Genomic DNA, 18,688 nt, shown 5'->3' with positions numbered 1-18,688 from the left:
TATAATGCAAAGTTGTATTTGTTGATACTGCCTGATAATGGTACTGTTCAAATTCTTCTTTTTGTCTCATTAATCTACACACGGTACCCTATAATGACAAAGTGAAAACAGAATTCTAGAAATGCCTGTAGAAGTATTAAAAAGAAAAAAACTGAAATATCACATGAACATAAGTATTCATTCATTCATTCATTCATTCATTTTCTAGTGCTTATCCGAACTTCTCGGGTCACGTGGAGCCTGTGCCTATCTCAGGCGTCATCGGACATTGAAGCAGGATACACACCCTGGATGAAGTGCCAACCCATCGCAGTGCACACACACACTCTCATTCACTCACACACTCACACACTACGGACAATTTTCCAGAGATGCCAATCAACCTACCATACATGTCTTTGGACCGGGGGAGGAAACCCCCGAGGCACGGGGAGAACATGCAAACTCCACACACACAAGGTGGAGGCGGGAATTGAACCCCCAAGCCTGGCGGTGTGAGGCAAACGTGCTAACCACTAGCCATCCATGCCCCCATACTGTAAGTATTCAGATCCTTTACAAATTGAAGCACCTTTGGCAGCAATTACAGTCTCAAAGGGTTGTTGTCATGTTTGAAGAACCTTCAACACCGTCTGAGGTCCTGAGCACTGTGGAACAGGTTTTTTTTATTAAGGATATCTTAACCCTGACCAGTCTCCTGGTATGTGCTGCTGAAAAACACTCCCACACCATTGGGTGCTGTCACCAGTTCACATGCTTCACTGTTGTGATGGTATTGGGTAGCTGATGAGTGGTGCCTGGTTTCCTCCAGATACAATGTGTAGAATGAGGCCAAACAGTTCAATCTTGGTTTAATCAGAACAGAGTTTATTGTTCCTAACAGCTCTACAGATGTTTTTTTTTTTTTTGCAAACTACAAGCAGGCTTTCATGTGTTGTGCACTGGGATGGGGCTTCTGTCTAGCCACACTTCCAAAGCCCAGATAAATGAAAGGTTGCACTGATGGTTGTCTCTCTGGAAATTGTGTCATCTCCACACAGGATCTATGGAGCTCAGTTAGAGTGACTGCCCTTCTGCCTCAGATTGCTCAGTTGTGCTTAAATTCTTCCATTTGAGAATTATCAAGGCAAATGTGCTCTTGGGATTCTTCAATGTAGCAGAATATTTTTTTTGTAGCCTTACCAAAATCTGTGCCTTGTAACAATCCTGTCTCTGAGCTCTGCAGCCAGTTCCTCATTGACCTCATGGCTTACATGCATAATTGGCAGATGCCCTTATCCAGAGTGAATTTTTGTTTTATAAAAGTGCCTTGAAACCTCTATCAATGAATATATTAACACTGATTCACTAGGTTACAGATTTAGGATACCACCAACCTAAAACTTGTAGAACAACAGGGAAAATAAGTGTTAGCTAGGGCTCGGATTTTCCTCTGATATGCATTGTCAGCTGTGAGGCCTTCAATTGAGAGTTGTGTGCCTTTCCAAATCATGTCCAATCCATTTACTGTACCACAGGGGAACACCAATCAAGGTGTAAAAACATCTCATCAAGAATCATGAGAAATGGGAGGCATCTGAGCTAAATTTCAAGTGTTGTGGCAAAGGATGAGTACTTATGTAGATGTGATATTTCAGTTGTTTCTTCTTAATGTAATTAACTCTTTTCACTTTTTCATTACTGGGTACTGAGTGTAGATTAATGAGAAAACAAAATAAATTTGAACGATAGTAGTATCAGGCTGCAACTTAAAATTAAAAAAAGTGAAGAGACTCTGAATACCAAGCCTAAAAAAGTACACCTTCTGTAACAAGATGGAAAGATATAGGGCGCACAGGGGGGGAGAGAGAGAGAGAGAGAGAGAGAGAGAGAGAGAGAGAGAGAGAGAGAGAGAGAGACAGAGAGAGAGAGATGACTGTGGTTGGTTGGCTTGGGGTTTGAAACGTGGAGCTCATTTGTTGACAGAGGGAAGGTTTTGCAGCATAAAGCGCTCTTTCAGTTTGCCCTGTTGCGCGCTGGAGAAAGAAACCACGCAGCTAGAGAGGGAACCAAAGTAATTTCATATGGAAACTTAAGACTAACGTAGAATCAGTAAGATTACAAATTACGATTCACATCATAGCTGTTTTATAACATCAGCAGTAGGTCAGTTAGCGTAAGCTGTGTGCACTGTTACTGACAGAACCTGCAGATACTGGACATGGACTAAACACCAGTGGAAAGGGGAAACAGTCAGTGGTCTGTGTGTGTGTGTGTGTGTGTGTGTGTGTGTGTGTGTGTGTGTGTGTGTGTGTGTGTGTGTGTGTGTGTGTGTGTACCTGCCGTGTTACTGTTACTGGGACCTACATAAAGGTTGTGTTCACCGTAACAGGTGCGTAATAAAAGTTTGGATCCCGTTATGCGCAAAACTGCATTTTGGATGAGTTCTTCAGGGACTTTCAGCTTTACCACAGACAAGGTAAGGAGTCACTTATTACTTTAGCTATGAGACACATTTTTCTATTTACATTTTCCATTAGTGATCTACATTAGTCATGTATGTTCAATCGGTTGCGGTTGCTCTGAGTTTTGTTTTTTAAACAGTGTTTTTCTGCTGTAGGCGCTGTGATACAGTAGAGCGCGCGCGCTGACATGGACACGCGCAAGTAACGACTGGCAGTTCATCGAGAGGCGAAAACAAATAAACAACAACAACAACAACGTTCACCTCTTTTCAAAATGGAGATTCGAGAGTGCCTTCTGTTACTAAAAATCACAGTTCTACTAAAAGGTCAGTTTCATTTGTCTTATTTTGGTCTGTGTGTGTGTGTGTGTGTGTGTGTGTGTGTGTGTGTGTGTGTGTGTGTGTCTGTGTGTCTGTGTGTTTTGGTTTCAGTAATACAGCTTATTGAGTACTAGGACTAGACTGATCTAGAGCGACTCTTTGAATGAATCGATGATTTGCAAACAAAATTTCCCCCATTGAATCACTATTCAGCATTTGGATCTAAACCACAAAGGTGAAAGCATTATCAAATAAAAACGAATTGAAATACGAACAGAAATACATCCCCACAACATCACATTATGTATGAGGTATGATGTTTTCATTGTGGAATGCTGTGTTAGCTTTATGCCACCCATGTATTCAAAATTGCTCCACTTTTAACTTATCAGTCCACAGAACGTTATTGCAGAAGACTTTAAGGTCATCAATATATTTCCTTGTTTCCTTGACCTTGTTTAGCAGTGGTTTGTACCTTGTAACTCCTCACACTGCTAACATTTTTGTCCAGCCTTTTTCTAATGGGGTAATCATGATCTTTAAAACTGTCTGAGGCAAGTGAGACCTGCAGTTCCTAGATTGTTCATCTGGATTTTTAAGTCTTTCTGTATGAGTTGTTGATAGCCCTTGGAGGAATTTTGGTAGGCCAACACATTCTGGGAAGATTCAACACTGTTCCAATCTTTCTCCTTTAATGCATCTTACTGAGTTTCTCAGAGTCCCTGAGCTCAGTGTCTTTCCAGACTGATATATCTCCATAAGAGTCTGTCTCATCTCTTTCTTTTTCTATTGATCACAGCCTAAAATGCTGGTGATAAATTTTGATAAATTTAGGTTAATTGACATTGCTGGAAAGGTAAAGTATAAGTAACATTTGGATTCTGCACAGCAGAAAGTAATCAAGCCTGAGAGTGTCTAGATTATTTTAACCTAATTATCAATAAACTTTACTTTAATAATTAGAATGATTTTTTAACAACCACCATTACAAAAATGTATTTGCTGTTTGCTCTGGTTGTATATATAAAATTTAGTACGAAGATTTGAAACAGTTAAATATGACAGGTAGAAAAAGTAATCCAGCAGGAGCAAGTAGATTTACACACCGATGTATACTGTATTTTAACCAGAATTAGTGAGCTAGCAAGAGATCTAGCAAGAAATAGTAAGCTAGCTCACATATATTTGCACAGCTTAGCCTTGGTATAGATTCACCCTACATGGAGGCAGTGACACTGAATCATCTGAGAGGTTTTGCACCTGGTACTCAGTGAATTTGTTACTCACATTGATTGGAAAAATAAGGGTTCTTATAATCCTTGTAATATTTTGGCACATAATTTCTCCTTATTAATAGTTTGTGAGTACACCATTGGTGTACATTGTTATATAGGCATATACACAGTCATGAATTGCTTTTTAATGCTTTTTAAATCACAAATAGGCTTAGATTAGATTAATCTACTAAATAGAGACAACTCACATTATGAAACTCCAAGTATCCTTAAAATCCTCAACATAATGCAAATGTTTTTTATATACTGTAATGCCAATGAGTATTTTCCTGAGTATTTGCTTGAACATGCCAGTTGTTAATTTGTTAAAGTGTTAACACCAGTTAAGTCTGTTTCTATTTTGCATTCTGGTATAATGGTCTTAAATCTAGCGTATCAATGCCACATAGGTTGGGAAGCCAATAAAGGAGGCCTTTGTTAAAATTGAAATTTGTTACAAAGGCGTGCTTGGAGGTCGATTCACTTTATTCACGAGTGCGTCTTTTGAGCTCTCTTTTTATCCTAATACTGTATGTGGCAGTATGAGACCAGCAGCATAGTAGTAGAGATGTCTTACCTCCCTTCATTCTGTTCTATAAGCATAAAAACGCATGTCAGAGCTCCTTTTAAAGAATTGCAAACATAAAGATATGGCTTATATAAATTATATTTAAATATTCCTTGAGATATATTTTGAAATATTACTGAGGGACTGTAAATGTGAGACTATGACTGTTACCGTGTTCCTCTTTAGGAATTCAGCATGTTAATGACTGAATTGTTATAGTAATGACTAGTTAGCAAGTAATTCTCAATGTGATATACGACACTTTTTTAATAAATCATCACATCTATTATATCATATGTACTAAGTATTTACTCCATATTCATTACTTCTTAAAAGCAGTAGCATGTTGTTAATATAGTACAATTCATTAATTGCTGCTTAGTCTCTGCATACACACTATAAAATCACTTGTGATACAGTATGCAAATAGGAATATTGGTTATTTAATTAAATTACATATGGATTCAGGCGTATTGTCTTTAATTGGCATGGTAAAACCACAACAGAATATTATATTATATGCATGTGACAGTAAATTGCCAAAGTTTATATAGCTACTGTACAGTGTCAATAGATTTACATGCATAAGGCCCAGCTCTAGTGGATATGGGTATTACATGTGTGTGTTGTGAGTCATGCATGATATTGTTAATGGATTCAACAGAACTTTTTCTGTACAAACTTGTGATGAACAAGTTTAGCTATGTTATGCTGTACTTAGATGAAGAACACAGGTGCGGGTTCAGGGAATTGCCCCCTCCCCTCTTCATTCATTCTTTCAACCCACACCTCTCAGGAGGCCTGGAAGGATGAGAATAAATCATGATAAGAAAGGAAATACCCAGAAAACAGAATGAAGAGAAAAGGTCTGTGAGAGAAAGCCTCTAAAGTGAAGTAGTAAGGAAGCGATGTGTAATTCACTTAACATACATGACAGTAAGAGGGAGGACAACAGAGGAAAACCAATAGATTTTAGTTAAGATGGGAAAGTAAGTGAGTCATGGGTATGTCTCTATCAGCCTAATATCTGTTATAGCTCTCTTTTGAATGTGGCTGAAGTTTAGCTTATGTGGTGATGTATTAATTATGAATCCATATATAAGGTAATTATGTGTTGATAGAAGTGCATCTGCTACCGATTTAATATCAATAAAAGGTAGAAAAGGAAGCCAAATAGAAAAAAGAGAGCAAAAGATCTTCTGCCAATTTGCATGAGAAGAAAACAAAGAAACAAATTTGTTATAGAATGGCAGATAAAAGTAAAAAAAATACTTTTGTCCAAAAGTCTGTCTGTCCCTCATTTGGAACTGTTTTTATATGTATACTAGATGTTTAAATATAGTAATTAAGTATATGGCATGGGGTTCATACCTTCAGTAGGCAGTAGGCTTACATGATAATGTGATTTGCAAATTTAAGACAATTATGCATTTTAGGTAGGCATCTTTTATACGAGTATACGAGTTTGCATTTTAATCCACATCCTATCTAGTCTGTATTTCTGGTTTTATTTCTTATATATATATATTTATATATATATATATGATTTTTGCCACACATTTGGCATGAATGTGCGGGTGCTCCTAATAAAGAGAATGGTGAGTGCTTATGCTCTGTTCAAAACCATAGAAAAGTACTGGTGCCTTACTGAAAAAAATGTGGTACAACAGGAAAGATACCCATGCACTAAAGGGTAGAGGGATAAAATATAATGAAAAGTTATTTTGTAACATTTGTGATAATTTGGCTACTGCTAGGGATGTGGTTAGGAGTCAGGGGTATGGTTAGTGTTGAGTTTTCATTCAGGGTTAGTTTTAGTAAGGACCAGAGACCAATTGTTAGCTCAGTAATGTAAGAAATTGATTGTAAATGTGTGTGCAGTTGTGAGAGTGTGTGCATGCATTTGGAGATATCTGCCCTCCTGTTGGAACCATCCAACACTACGTTAAATAAATGTTTACAGTTGTCATGACAAAGCTCTAGAGGCAAGGATTTAATTTATGAATTAAGCAGCAAAATAAAAATAATAAGAGTCAAATACTCAATCGATACAGAATCGATCCAATTTAGGTCCTTTTACTTTAGCTGAATCTAAGAGAACTGAAAATGTACAATGCAGAATTCAGACATAATTTTATATACATAATGTATGTAAGAGGAAATAAAGGATTCTTTAAATTACACTTCTCTCTCTCTCTCTCCCTCCCTCTCTCTCTCTCTCTCTCTCTCTCTCTCTCTCTCTCAAAAAAAATTACTGAAAATAACTCAACGGAGATACCCTTCAAATGGAGCAATGTCAGTATCAAGTTTGAGGTCAATTGGGTTTGGGCCTCTGACTACCGTCTTTCTGAATTTCTGTCTTTTTTTCTGTCTCTAAGTAAACAAGCTTATGAAACCCAACCAAAGCAGAGTGCTGACCAGAGGGAATGACTTGCCTGCATGTGTGTGGGTTAAAAACACACCTCACACACAGTGCTGTGGTATACTGAATTCCCTATTGGTTGTGCTTTTGTTTTTGCAGCCACATTTTTGGATAGAATGCAATCAAGATAATATACTGCTATGTGTTATGCATTTCTACTTGTTTTGCTGGTTGAACTTCACTGGCTTGTTGTCCCCTTCCCCCTCTCTAATGTATTAAAGGAAAGCCTGTGTAACATACTTGGGCTACTATGTTTAGTAGTCACTATACAGTAGGTCACATGCAATTACACATTTCTCTCTCTCTCTCTCTCTCTCTCTCTCTCTCTCTCTCTCTCTCTCTCTCTCTCTCTCTCTCTCTCTCTCTCTCTCTCTCTCTCTCTCTCTCTCTCTTAAACTTAAATGCAAGTGTCCCATTTTCTTAAAATATATTGTGTCTTGTGTTGATTATGACAGTCACCTCTATCATTTGTTTTCCCTCCTTCTTGACAAAATCATACATTTGACTTTCATTCCTGCTTGTCTTTCTGCTTATTCGGATTGTTTATTTCTATAATCTTTTGTTTTTATTAATCAATTGAATAAATATTCTATTTATTCAATTGATTAATAAAAACAGTTGAATAAATATTCTATTTATTCAACTGTTTTTATTAATCAATTGAATAAATAGAATATTTACAATAATATTGCCTTTGTCTCATCCAGGACTGTGCCAGTGTTTTAACATTGACGTGAACCAGCCACGCTTCTTCAGTGGGTCAGAGGACACTCTGTTTGGATTCTCTGTGCTACAGCATGAAGTTGGGGGTGAGAAAATGTGAGTAATTATTTATTATATTTGAAAAATAGGCCAATTGGATGATCTGTATAAACTGTATATACTGTAATAGATAAAAATAACAGGAATAAAATGGAAAGAAAAGGCATGTTGTTAATCAATCTGGTATCTATACCACATAAAGTGTGTAATTCTTTATACCACAGCATTTTACAAGGCAGGTTTATTAGTCATAGAACAACACATCATACTTATACTGTACATCTATAGTGAAGTGGAACATACAGTATGTGAAATAAGATTATTCTTTTTCCAAGACAATGCAGCCTGTCATGATATTGAGAATGAAACATCATGAAGATTTCACCATATTACCAATTCTTTGTTAAATGTCAACATTTGTATCATGGTCTATTATTAGACACAGATTATGTAGCTTCCCTGCAGTACAAGTTCCTGTGAATGAGCTGTTACCATAGAACCAATAACATAAATAAAAAAAAATTCCAGTGTAATCTTTGACTTTGTGTTCTACTCATGTTTAGTTGGCATATGTTTTAAAATTAATATATAAACTATATATATCCCAAAAATGTTCTACATTGCACTACTGCTACACAATTGGCTGGTTAGGTAATTTCATGAATTAGTAGGTGTACAGTTGTTCCTAATAATGTACTCAGTTAGTGTATATTTTGTATGAATATACTGTATGTTCATGTAAATTTTATAGGAATTTGTTTTGAAAATGTTGTTTCTACTGTTTTGGTTTGTGATACAGGATGTTGGTTGGAGCTCCATGGGATGGTCCATCAAATAACAGAAAAGGAGACATTTACAAATGTGTTGTGGGAGAAGAACTGAATTCCAACTGCTCAAAAATGAATCTAGGTGAAAAGATAATAAAGGAATAAGCATTCATCTACACAAAATCCTGGATGTCCTGAATGCCTGGAGTATAACATATTAAAGAATGTAATTTTTTCCTTATATTTCTATGTGTAGCAGACAGTGCATTTCAGAATGTGTCACGGAATCTGAAAAACTCCCACTTGGGCATGACACTTACCCCGAATAAACCCAATGGATTTCTGGTAAGACCTATGACAAATGGGAGAATTGCAGCTGAAATGTATGAAACAGACTTTCACCCTATTCAATATATATATATATATATATATATATATATATATATATATATATATATATATATATATATATATATATATATATATATATATACATATATATATATATATATATATATATATATATATATATATATTTACATACTTACACCATGTTTTCACACCATGTGTATGTATTTGTGTGTAAGGTTTTATTTCATGGCATTATTTATATCATTTATATATTAGATTTAGAATAGGCTAGCCCATGTTCTCATGTATGTCAAAACTACACCAGGTTAAGTTTGTAACCAGGTTCCCTGAAAAGGGAAGAACAAGATGTTGTGTCAAGACTGATGCTATGGAAACTCTTCTTGTAGAAGAGGTGTCTGAAGCTGTGTGAAATCAGGCCACTCTGTTTGCTAAAGAGGTCATGTGACGAAGTGGCACACACCAGCTATACTATATAAGGGCATCTACGTCACATTACTCCAGCTTCTATGCCAGGAGAAGACTCTAGGAAAGAGGGGGCAACTGACAGGGCCTGTAGGACTCCTGCAATTCTTAGGGCAGCCAAGGCTAATAGCATAGCCTTTTCCAGGGTCAGAAACTCCTCCTGGCTCAAAGGGGGTCTAGAGCAGCCCTTACAGGACTAGTTAGAGAGACACGGTCTGCAGGAAAGCCTTAATCATTTGGCATTGTGCAGAAAGTGAGAGACCAGAGAACATGCACATGACTCGCAGCATTGGCTGCCACTTTTACCTCAATAAAGGTGGGGGGTAAGGTCCTCAAAGAGGAACTCTAGCATTGTATTAACAGCGCACTGAACTAGATCCTGATAACGCAGCTTAAACCAGAGATGAAAGTTCAATATAGTCTTCAAAAACTCAGTTGACAGATGAGAGTCTAGGAGATGGGCATGTTGCGACCTCTTTTTGCTTAAATTAACTGATTTGTACCTTTATATTTTTTATAAACTGACCTGGTTTAAGTTTATTCAGGCTGAAGTAAACACCACACCCCTCAAGCTTTGCAAGGAAACAGGCAGAGGCAGATGTTAGCCAGGCTTAGGACACTGCAGAAACCTCACCTCACCTTTAATTTACACACCTAATTACACAGTCTCTCTCTCCCTCCCTCTCTCTCTCTCTCTCTCTCTCTCTCTCTCTCTCTCTCTCTCTCTCTCCTCCCCCCTCCCTCTCTCTCTCTGTTTCTCCACTCGGTCAAAAACAGGCTTCTATGTAATGCAGTACAAAGCAACTCATCTCAGTCCAGTAGTGGAGCTGTTCCACTGAGGGTTTAGTGGAATTGATGGCTGGCTGCTGCCAATACATGTGTGTAACCAAGAAATAGTTGTATGGTGCATGAATAATTCACTGAGTGGAGAAGGGAGATGTTTGCCTAGGATAGTGAGTAAGAGTGTGTATATGTGACAAAGTGAGAGAGAGAGAGGAACAAGAGAATGCCTCTGAGCAACACTTTATACTCTGACAGAAGTCATTCAATCTTATCACTATGTGTGCCACTGAAACATAACAATACATTTGTATTATTGTATTAGCCAGTTTAAATATGCTTGGTTTTTGAGTTCTTTGAGTGACTCTTCCCCAATGGACTTGTGTGCATGCAAGTACATTGAATGACTCTTGCTGTGGTCAGGTCTATAACAGGAACGGAACACAACTCAAGATCTTTGTAATGATAGGCTTGAAATGCCATAGTACCTCTTGCTCATTTTTGTCTATATTTGTCTGCTTTTTGTATCTCTTTCTTTATTCTTCCTTCATATTTTTCATTATGTGGTATTCACAATAACAGAGAATGAGTGGGCTAGATGTTTTCTGTCCCCCTGCTACCCCCTCCATCCCTCCCTGATCCGTGACCACACTATTGTTTCTTTCATCTTGATATTTTCCTTCTCAGTCTTAACCTCTTTCTTTCATTCTCCTGTACTGGTACTTTCTGGGTTTTCAGTCAAATAAATTATGTGCTTTGAAGATGTAAATATCCTTGTGTGATATTTTTTCTTCCTCTCAATTCCGGCCAATTTAATTGCTTTGTTGGAGTGTGGTTTCCAACTCTGCTAAAGCATTTATGACAAAGACCAAGATTTGTCAACAATTGTCTCCACCCAGTCTCTTTTTTCCTTTTTTCTTTACCCTGCCTACTTCTTTTCCCTTTCTTTTCCCTTATTATTCCTTTTTCATGTGACCTATTCCTCCTTTATCTTCTTACCCTTGCCTCCATCTGTTTCTCTTGTTCACTTCATTGATCTTTATGGTAAACAGCAGATAGATCTGACTGTATAACCCCAAGCTGCCTTCAGCTACAGTATAAATAAACTCAAACCATTCAGGCAGATAATTTAACTTAAAAAATGAAATGGTTTCCTGCACACAAATAAACATTTACTGATTTTCTGTTTTCAGGCTTGTGCACCACTTTGGTCTCAGGAATGTGGCACATCCCTCTTCAGCACAGGCATCTGCACGTCTGTGGACAATGACCTTGAACCTAAAGAGACCATTGCCCCCACAGCACAGAGTGAGAATGACCCATACAATTTAAGCTAAAATTTATACAAGATAATAATAACGTTTGCTATATTAATAATACCTTTTGCCTTATGACCTATATAGTATCTACAGTATAAGGTTTGTTATTAGTTGTAATGAGTGTTTGCTTGTGTTCCAGGATGTACTACATATATGGACATAGTAATAGTTCTTGATGGCTCAAACAGTATCTACCCTTGGTCTGAAGTTCAAAATTTCCTCAAAAACATCCTCAGCAAGTTCCACATCAGCCCAGAGCAGATGCAGGTGTGTGTGTTAAAGTTTTATGAGTCTACCTGTAGAGCTGGGTTTGTATTTCCTGTTCTAATACACCTCATTCAATGCAACCAGTTAGATAAATGTGAAAGGGGTAATGTCCAGTAGTTACTGTAACAAAAAAGGTTAGAAGTCACACACACACATGTGTGCTTGTAATACAGCCCAAAGCCTGTCTAAAAAAAAAACAGCCCAAAGTGAAACAGAGCAGGCAAACTCTAAGAAATAAATGGCTATGTTAAATTGAACAGACAAGAGCTGTGGTTTTTCTTGTGGAAAATAAGAGGGAAGCAAAAGTTAGATCTTATGAATGTGTGGATATGTGTATTTGTTGTTTACATGTGTGACACACAGTAAAACCGAGCATTGGTTATGTGTCCTTGTCAGAATGCTGTGGCCTCTGAGTAAGGGCAGTAGTAACCATGCATTGTGTGTTTCTTCAAAGGCAGTAGACTATTTGAGAGCAAACAGGGTGAATAGAAATGCTTCTGCTATGTGAAAGCTCCCCTCTAAGCTTTTAGAGGGGATGTGGTAGCTCAGTGGTTAAGGTGTTGGGCTACTGATCGGAAGGTCATGGGTTCGAACCCCAGGTCCACCAAGCTGCCACTACTGGGCCCCTGAGCAAGGCCCTTAACCCTCAGTTGCTCAGTTGTAAGTCACTCTGGATAAGGGTGTCTGCTAAATGCCGTAAATGTAAATGTTTTCTTATCCTGGCACCAGTGTAAATTTTTGAGGTATTTTGCTTGGTATGGGTATGGTGGGGTGTAGAGAGGCTGTGGCAGTCTCTCTGACCTGAACATAATGTCTGCTAACAGCACTAAAGTGTGTGTGTGTCTGTGGTGTGTTTTTTTTTCCACAGGTGGGCATCCTACAGTATGGAGAGATCGCAGTTCATGAGTGGTTACTTAAGGACTATCAGACGACAGAGGAAGTGGTGGAAGCTGCCAAGAACATCAATCGACAGGAAGGGCGAGAGACTCGCACTGCATTCGCGATACAGAAGGCCTGGTTTGTCTGCCAATCATACTTTCCTAGCATTCTCAGCATCTTTCACTTTATTACTATATTTTCTTTTTTGTTTCTCTTTCATGTTTTAATGTGTCAGTCAATTTTTCTTCTCAGCTCCAATGTGAAAGCACTCAATAGTGCCTTTGTCACATTCCAGGAGGTGTAACACTATAGCTGCCCCAGAGACATGCACAAACTATGCATAGACTTCAGTCAAGATTTTTCTTTTATTTATTATTCTTTCTCCTTTATCACTATATGTCATTAGATTCTTCCTTTTATGTCAGCAGATACTAAACCCAAGAGAAGTAACCTGTTGATTTGAACTCAAACCTGTTTTGTCTAGAGGAAGCGTGACCATTTTTACTCATTTTTTGTTTTTGTTAATATGAAGAAAAGCAATGAAATGAGCTGTAACCATTTAGTTTCTGCTGTTTTCAAAAATTCATGAAACCACATATATTTGGATTAACGGAACCATGTCAGATAACTGTAGACTCGCTGTCAGCCATGTTCATTATATCAGGCTATATAAGGCATTTAATGTTGCACTGACTTTTGAGTAATGCACACAGTTCGGGCAAAACTTCAGTCCATTTTTTATGTTCTGCATACTAGCAATGCTGTGGTTTTCTATTTTTTTTTTCTTTCTTAAATGCAGGGCCAGTAAAATCACTGCATTACAAAGTATTCTATCCAAGAGCATTTATATAGCTTCTTTTTCCAAAGTTTGAGGAGAAGTATAAAAGTTTAGAGTTAGGGCTATTGCAGTTACTGTAAAAAAATTTGAAAGCTCATCTATAACACTGTTATAGGCAATGCATACACAATCTCAACAATAGAAACAGCCATAGATGTTTTAAATGTTTTTATATTTTGCACAAATTCTGACCTGTCACTTTGTCGTTTTGTGTGTTAGTAAATATTTCTGTGTATTTAGGTACATAAGTTATTATTTTTGCCAATCTTTTACCCTACTGTAGACATTAGCCAAGATATGAGCCATAATTAAAGCATTCACATTAGTGGAGTGACTTGGGTCTTAATGTTTGTGTTGCTCAGGGAGGGCCAGAGGGTAAGAGGATGCCAGATCAGCATACTGTAGCTGCAGGTGTGGTTATTGTAGCGTGTGTGTATTGTATTGTAGCTCTAGTTTCTGCAGCTGTACAAACAGCCACACACACTTTAGCCTGAATACACACTCACATACATTCTCACAATGTTTAACCACATTTCAGTTGTAGATCCATTCTACTGAAAGAATATATATTTTGAAGTGTGAAAACCACATTTGACCAGATGGAGCACACTTTAATGTCCTGTACCGGCTTTAAATAACAGCAGTTAACACTCCCTTACTTTATTCTTCTTATTTATACAGCTCTCATTCTATCCCAGTCACTGATACAAATAGCTCAATGCATTTGTGTCATTTGTATTTCTCACTATTCTTCATAAATTTGATATGTACTTAATTTGTGTAATTTGATATGTACTTAATTTAAAGTGTCTCCTTCCTCTCTGTAATTTAACAAATTTACTTAACCACTTTCTCTCATCCATCCCTTACTACTTGGTGTAGTGTGCCTCAGATGTTTGCGCTGAATGCTCAGCCTCTGCGTGTTTCTCACAACCACATCAAATCCCTCTTTTCCCCAGATCTGATGTCATGAGTATGTTACTCCCATGTGGTGTCTGTGATACGAGCCTGTCTTTCTTTAACTACTCTTGACAGCAATCTGAGCTCTTAATAATGATCCTTAACACAAACCTTTCACTGTTATGCCTGTTTCTGCCCCTTCAACATTTTTAATTCCCCCCCTTCTCATTTACTGTATTCTATTTTATTCAGTCCTATTCTGTTTCCACCCTGTGATCTAGTTCTCTGCGTCGTCCGTCTCTTTTGCTCTAAGTATGTAATTAGACGGGAGGTTGCTTGGTGTTTTCAAACTTGGCGTCTCTTGCGGAGAGCCGCTGTGATATATATAGCCTAGATCTGGACAGCCACCTAAAAATCACTGAGCTGACTAACACTGAGGTCGCCACGCACATTCTGCTTTAAGGTGCTGGTCAAGGTCACACAAACAGGAAAGAATGTGCATGTGTTTGTGTGATGGCTGTAATATTTTACAGGATTTTTATGGAGGTTGGAAGTAATCAGAAAAATAGACAGCTCAGGTCAGGAAGAGAGTCAGATTACCACTGAGCTAACATTTTTGTTTTATTGAGTTTTTGATATCTGCAAGAGACACTAACCAGAAGTTGTCTATTTTCTCATGTTACTATTTAAATGTAAGCAAAGAAAAAGAAATGATTTATGTATGTATATCTTTGAAACTCTTCTTACAGCACAGAGGCATTCAGTGCCGAAAGAGGAGCAAGAGATGGAGCCACTAAGGTGATGATTGTGGTGACAGATGGAGAGTCACATGATGGCGACGAGCTTGATGATGCACTGGACGAGTGCGAGAAACGCAACATCACCAGATATGCCATTGCTGTCAGTGCATTTCACACATTTAGACACAATATACAGTTACCAAGCATTCAGTTTGACCCTGAGCTTGTTTTGACTATATACCCTAACCCTTATTTCTATACACCTGGATACTTCTGACATTACATATTTTTGATACTGAAGGTCCATCTGTCTAATAAGCAGACCATAATTGTCACTGAACTATTTTAAAAGCTTCAGCTGTACCCTGCTTTCCAGTTTTCAGAACTACTGTAAAAGAGGAAGTCAAGCCATTCTTTAAACAATCGTAACCACTGGATTTTTCAGACGTGGTTGAGTTCAGAAATAGCGCTGAAGACTCTAGACTTCTCCACCCCTGCACAAGCCCAGTGGGTGGGTGAGTGGTTGCAGCACCTCCCTAGTCTTTTACCAAAACCACAACATTGAAAAGAAGCAAGTTATAGAAAAGCTGGTCACGCTTTGAAGGAAAGGACCTTTTTGAGGATTATGTTACTGAAGGGGCAAGTTAAATTGAAGTATTGTGGGTAAACTGAAAAGAAGGCACATGAGGTTGTGTAATTGTTTGTAGTTAGAGCAACATGTATTTGTGAATAATTTGGTGCAGTGAAAGTATAAAAATAAAGACAGACATGCATCTGTTAATAATTAAATAATTCCCTTGCTAAATTTCCAGAGTACTACTTAGTCTCAGCCTCTTGACACCTTTAACATTGCCTGTCATGATACATTCTTCTAATATAGAATATGTAACTAGGTCTCAACTGGCAAGGAGTGTGTAAATGTTTTTTTTTTTTTTTAAAAACTCAAGACATAAGGATGTCGGATAGTCAAAAGGGAGTGGATGCTTCTGCTAAGCATGGTAAGCATGCTAGCATGGCTTTGTTAATTGTCCATAAAGTTAAATTTTGGCCTCAAAACCTCTGAAAGCTTCTATGGCTGAAGATTATGCACCAACACTACTAAGTAGATATCTTGGAAAGCTACAATGTTTTTGTTTTTTTTTTAATTTTTCTAATATTATATTCACCAGTGGAATAATGTTTAATGAGATATTGTTTTGTATTTTGTGAAATTCAAGAGCAGATACTGAGAATGTTACCGTTATCAAATGTGGTGTTCTTTCTGTCTAACAAACATGTTTAGACATAAAAAAGCCACAGGATGCATTCTGCTGCCATGGTTTCTGTCCACTTCTTCCCAATAGAGGAAAACTAAACTAATTAACTTTATGCCATAACAAAGCATCTTTGATGAGAGGATGTAAAAAAAGAGGATGTGAATCATATTCTAGCGGCTGCACACTCACCAAATCTCATCCCAACTAAACACCAGCCAACATTTCAGACAATGCTCTCTACCACTATTATTATATTTATTGTGACAAGTTTTCATGAGATGCCAACAAAAGCATAGCAATTATGTTTCAATGTTTTTCGTGTTCTTTCCTTTGACTCTCCCTCTGTACAACCATGGGACAAAAAACTTGACTGGATAATAAAAAGTGTTTAGTAGTAGTTGTTTTTTAGACAATTAGTGATTTGATGTTAGTTGACTAACATATGGATGTGGGGATGGTTTACTGACTAATATGGTAAATGCAACAGACTGTGTGAAAGCTACTATATACCGTATGAAGGAGTATCAACTGGCAACTAATGTGCCAATATATTCCATGGTAGCTCAGTGGTTGCTTATGTTATGGCATTTATAAGAATGTTGTGAGTTAATTAATTGTTCAATACGTTGTCTCAATTGTCATTTACTTTGGATAAAGCTGAGGCTGACTTTATGTGCAGAAGGACCTAGATTACCTGTATTTTAATGGCTAATTCAGCCTTCCTGATAAATTCATAGGTCCGAAGAAGAATCTGTTTAGCGGAAATACAAATACACTCTACACCACTTTCAAGAGAGGTTTTTGTTGATTGACTTGGATTGGTCTTTTTGCATCTGTATTTGAACATTGATTTCTTCAAATTCAATTCAATTCAAGTTTATTTGTATAGCGCTTTTTACAATGGGCTTAGTCTCAAAGCAGCTTTACAGAACAAAAACATAGAACAGAAGTTAAACGAGAAATACAAAGAATTAAAATAGTAAAAAATTAAGATATGTATAGTTCACAGTGTGTATGTATGTATATGTATTTATCCACAATGAGCAAGTCTGGGGTGACTCAGGCAGCAGTGGCAAGGAAAAACTCCCTTAAATTGGTAAAGAAGAAACCTTGAGACAAACCAAATATGGTCTTGGTCTTGACATAGTGTCTGTAACATTGTTGGCAGTGTCTTTTCACATGTACAAAGTTTGACAAGAATACATTGTTTTCCAGAAAACATTGGCTAATCATTGGGACAGTAGACAAAGGAAGCAATTAGAATTAAGTAAAGGCATGTCTACGATGGCTCTGTCGAGTTGGTCTTGGTTTTATTTGGATTTGAGCTTGACTTAATACCCTTAGGGCTTCAGTCATTTTTTGGCAAGTCCTGGTCGTAGACTTGTCTTGGCATTGTTGTCTAGGCCCTACCTAACCTGTTGAAATATCCAGACCTTTATTGAGCAAAAGTCTTCTGTAAAAGTTTATTGCATATGGAAGTGGATGTTTTAAACAACTTTGCTTGGACAGTGTCCTCGGTGATATAAAGGATTTTTTATTAGTGGTAAATTTCCAGTAGATGTTTTTGTGCCTGTGAAGTAAGTGATGCTTTCTCAATCTCCTCTCAGTCATGTGGAGGTGTTCTTCCTGTTACTGCTTTGTGACTTAATGCCTCACCTCCTCTGCTTGGGTTACAGTATGAGAATATTTGTTGTTATTCCCTACTTAAGTCCCTCTTCAGCTATCTTAAGTTAACATTTTGTCCTGAAACAAATATTAAGTTTATTCATTGAAATGTTCTCAGAGTTCTCAATTTCCCAAATATTCAGTTTCTGTCCATCATATTTCTCTCTTTGTCTTTCTCATTCTTTTTTTTGTCACTTTAGGTTTTGGGTCACTACATTCGCAGGCAGCAGGACCCAGAAACCTTTATTAATGAAATCAAATCCATTGCCAGTGACCCTGATGAGAAATATTTTTTCAATGTAACAGATGAAGCAGCATTAAATGACATTGTAGATGCACTTGGGGATCGAATCTTTAGTTTGGAAGGTAAGTGCTGAACCAAATAAGAAATAAAATATTGTAATTAAAAGGTTAAAAGATTTATTATTTTTGACTACTCTGAACATGTGTGTATTTAGGGTTTTTTTCCCCCTCAAAAATTATATGTGTTGTATGTTTATCCCTTAACCCTTAGCATAACAAAGAAACAAAAGCAAAAAAACTAAAGTGTAAATAAAATACAAAATCTAAAGTGTAACTGAAATTCATATTCCAATACGTCTGCAAAGATCCATACTATAGGATAAAAGGGGGTGGGGGGGTGGAATAATAAT

The 18,688-nt window shown here is 37.3% G+C and overlaps 1 protein-coding gene across 2 annotated transcripts in view; it reads left to right on the top strand.

Annotated features, from left to right (window-relative positions):
* The first annotated feature begins 1,978 nt into the window (after positions 1-1,978).
* The window catches only part of itga10 (integrin, alpha 10), a 26,386-nt gene continuing 9,676 nt past the window's right edge, over positions 1,979-18,688 (top strand). The window contains exons 1-10 of one of the 2 annotated variants that reach the window (XM_027148963.2): positions 1,979-2,458; positions 2,600-2,770; positions 7,736-7,847; positions 8,590-8,699; positions 8,817-8,902; positions 11,365-11,479; positions 11,630-11,757; positions 12,626-12,774; positions 15,124-15,274; positions 18,236-18,401. In XM_027148963.2, coding sequence (XP_027004764.1) covers positions 2,719-2,770; positions 7,736-7,847; positions 8,590-8,699; positions 8,817-8,902; positions 11,365-11,479; positions 11,630-11,757; positions 12,626-12,774; positions 15,124-15,274; positions 18,236-18,401 — 1,069 coding nt within the window. In that variant the 5' untranslated portion in view covers positions 1,979-2,458; positions 2,600-2,718. Of the gene's footprint in view, positions 2,459-2,599; positions 2,771-7,735; positions 7,848-8,589; positions 8,700-8,813; positions 8,903-11,364; positions 11,480-11,629; positions 11,758-12,625; positions 12,775-15,123; positions 15,275-18,235; positions 18,402-18,688 lie in introns of both variants that reach the window. The other variant, XM_027148962.2, reaches the window with a different exon arrangement.

This window comes from Tachysurus fulvidraco, chromosome 3 (genome assembly GCF_022655615.1).
Source record: "Tachysurus fulvidraco isolate hzauxx_2018 chromosome 3, HZAU_PFXX_2.0, whole genome shotgun sequence".
NCBI lineage: Eukaryota > Metazoa > Chordata > Actinopteri > Siluriformes > Bagridae > Tachysurus > Tachysurus fulvidraco.
Note: the sequence above shows the minus strand (reverse complement) of the source record. Positions and strands in the feature narration are given on the sequence as shown.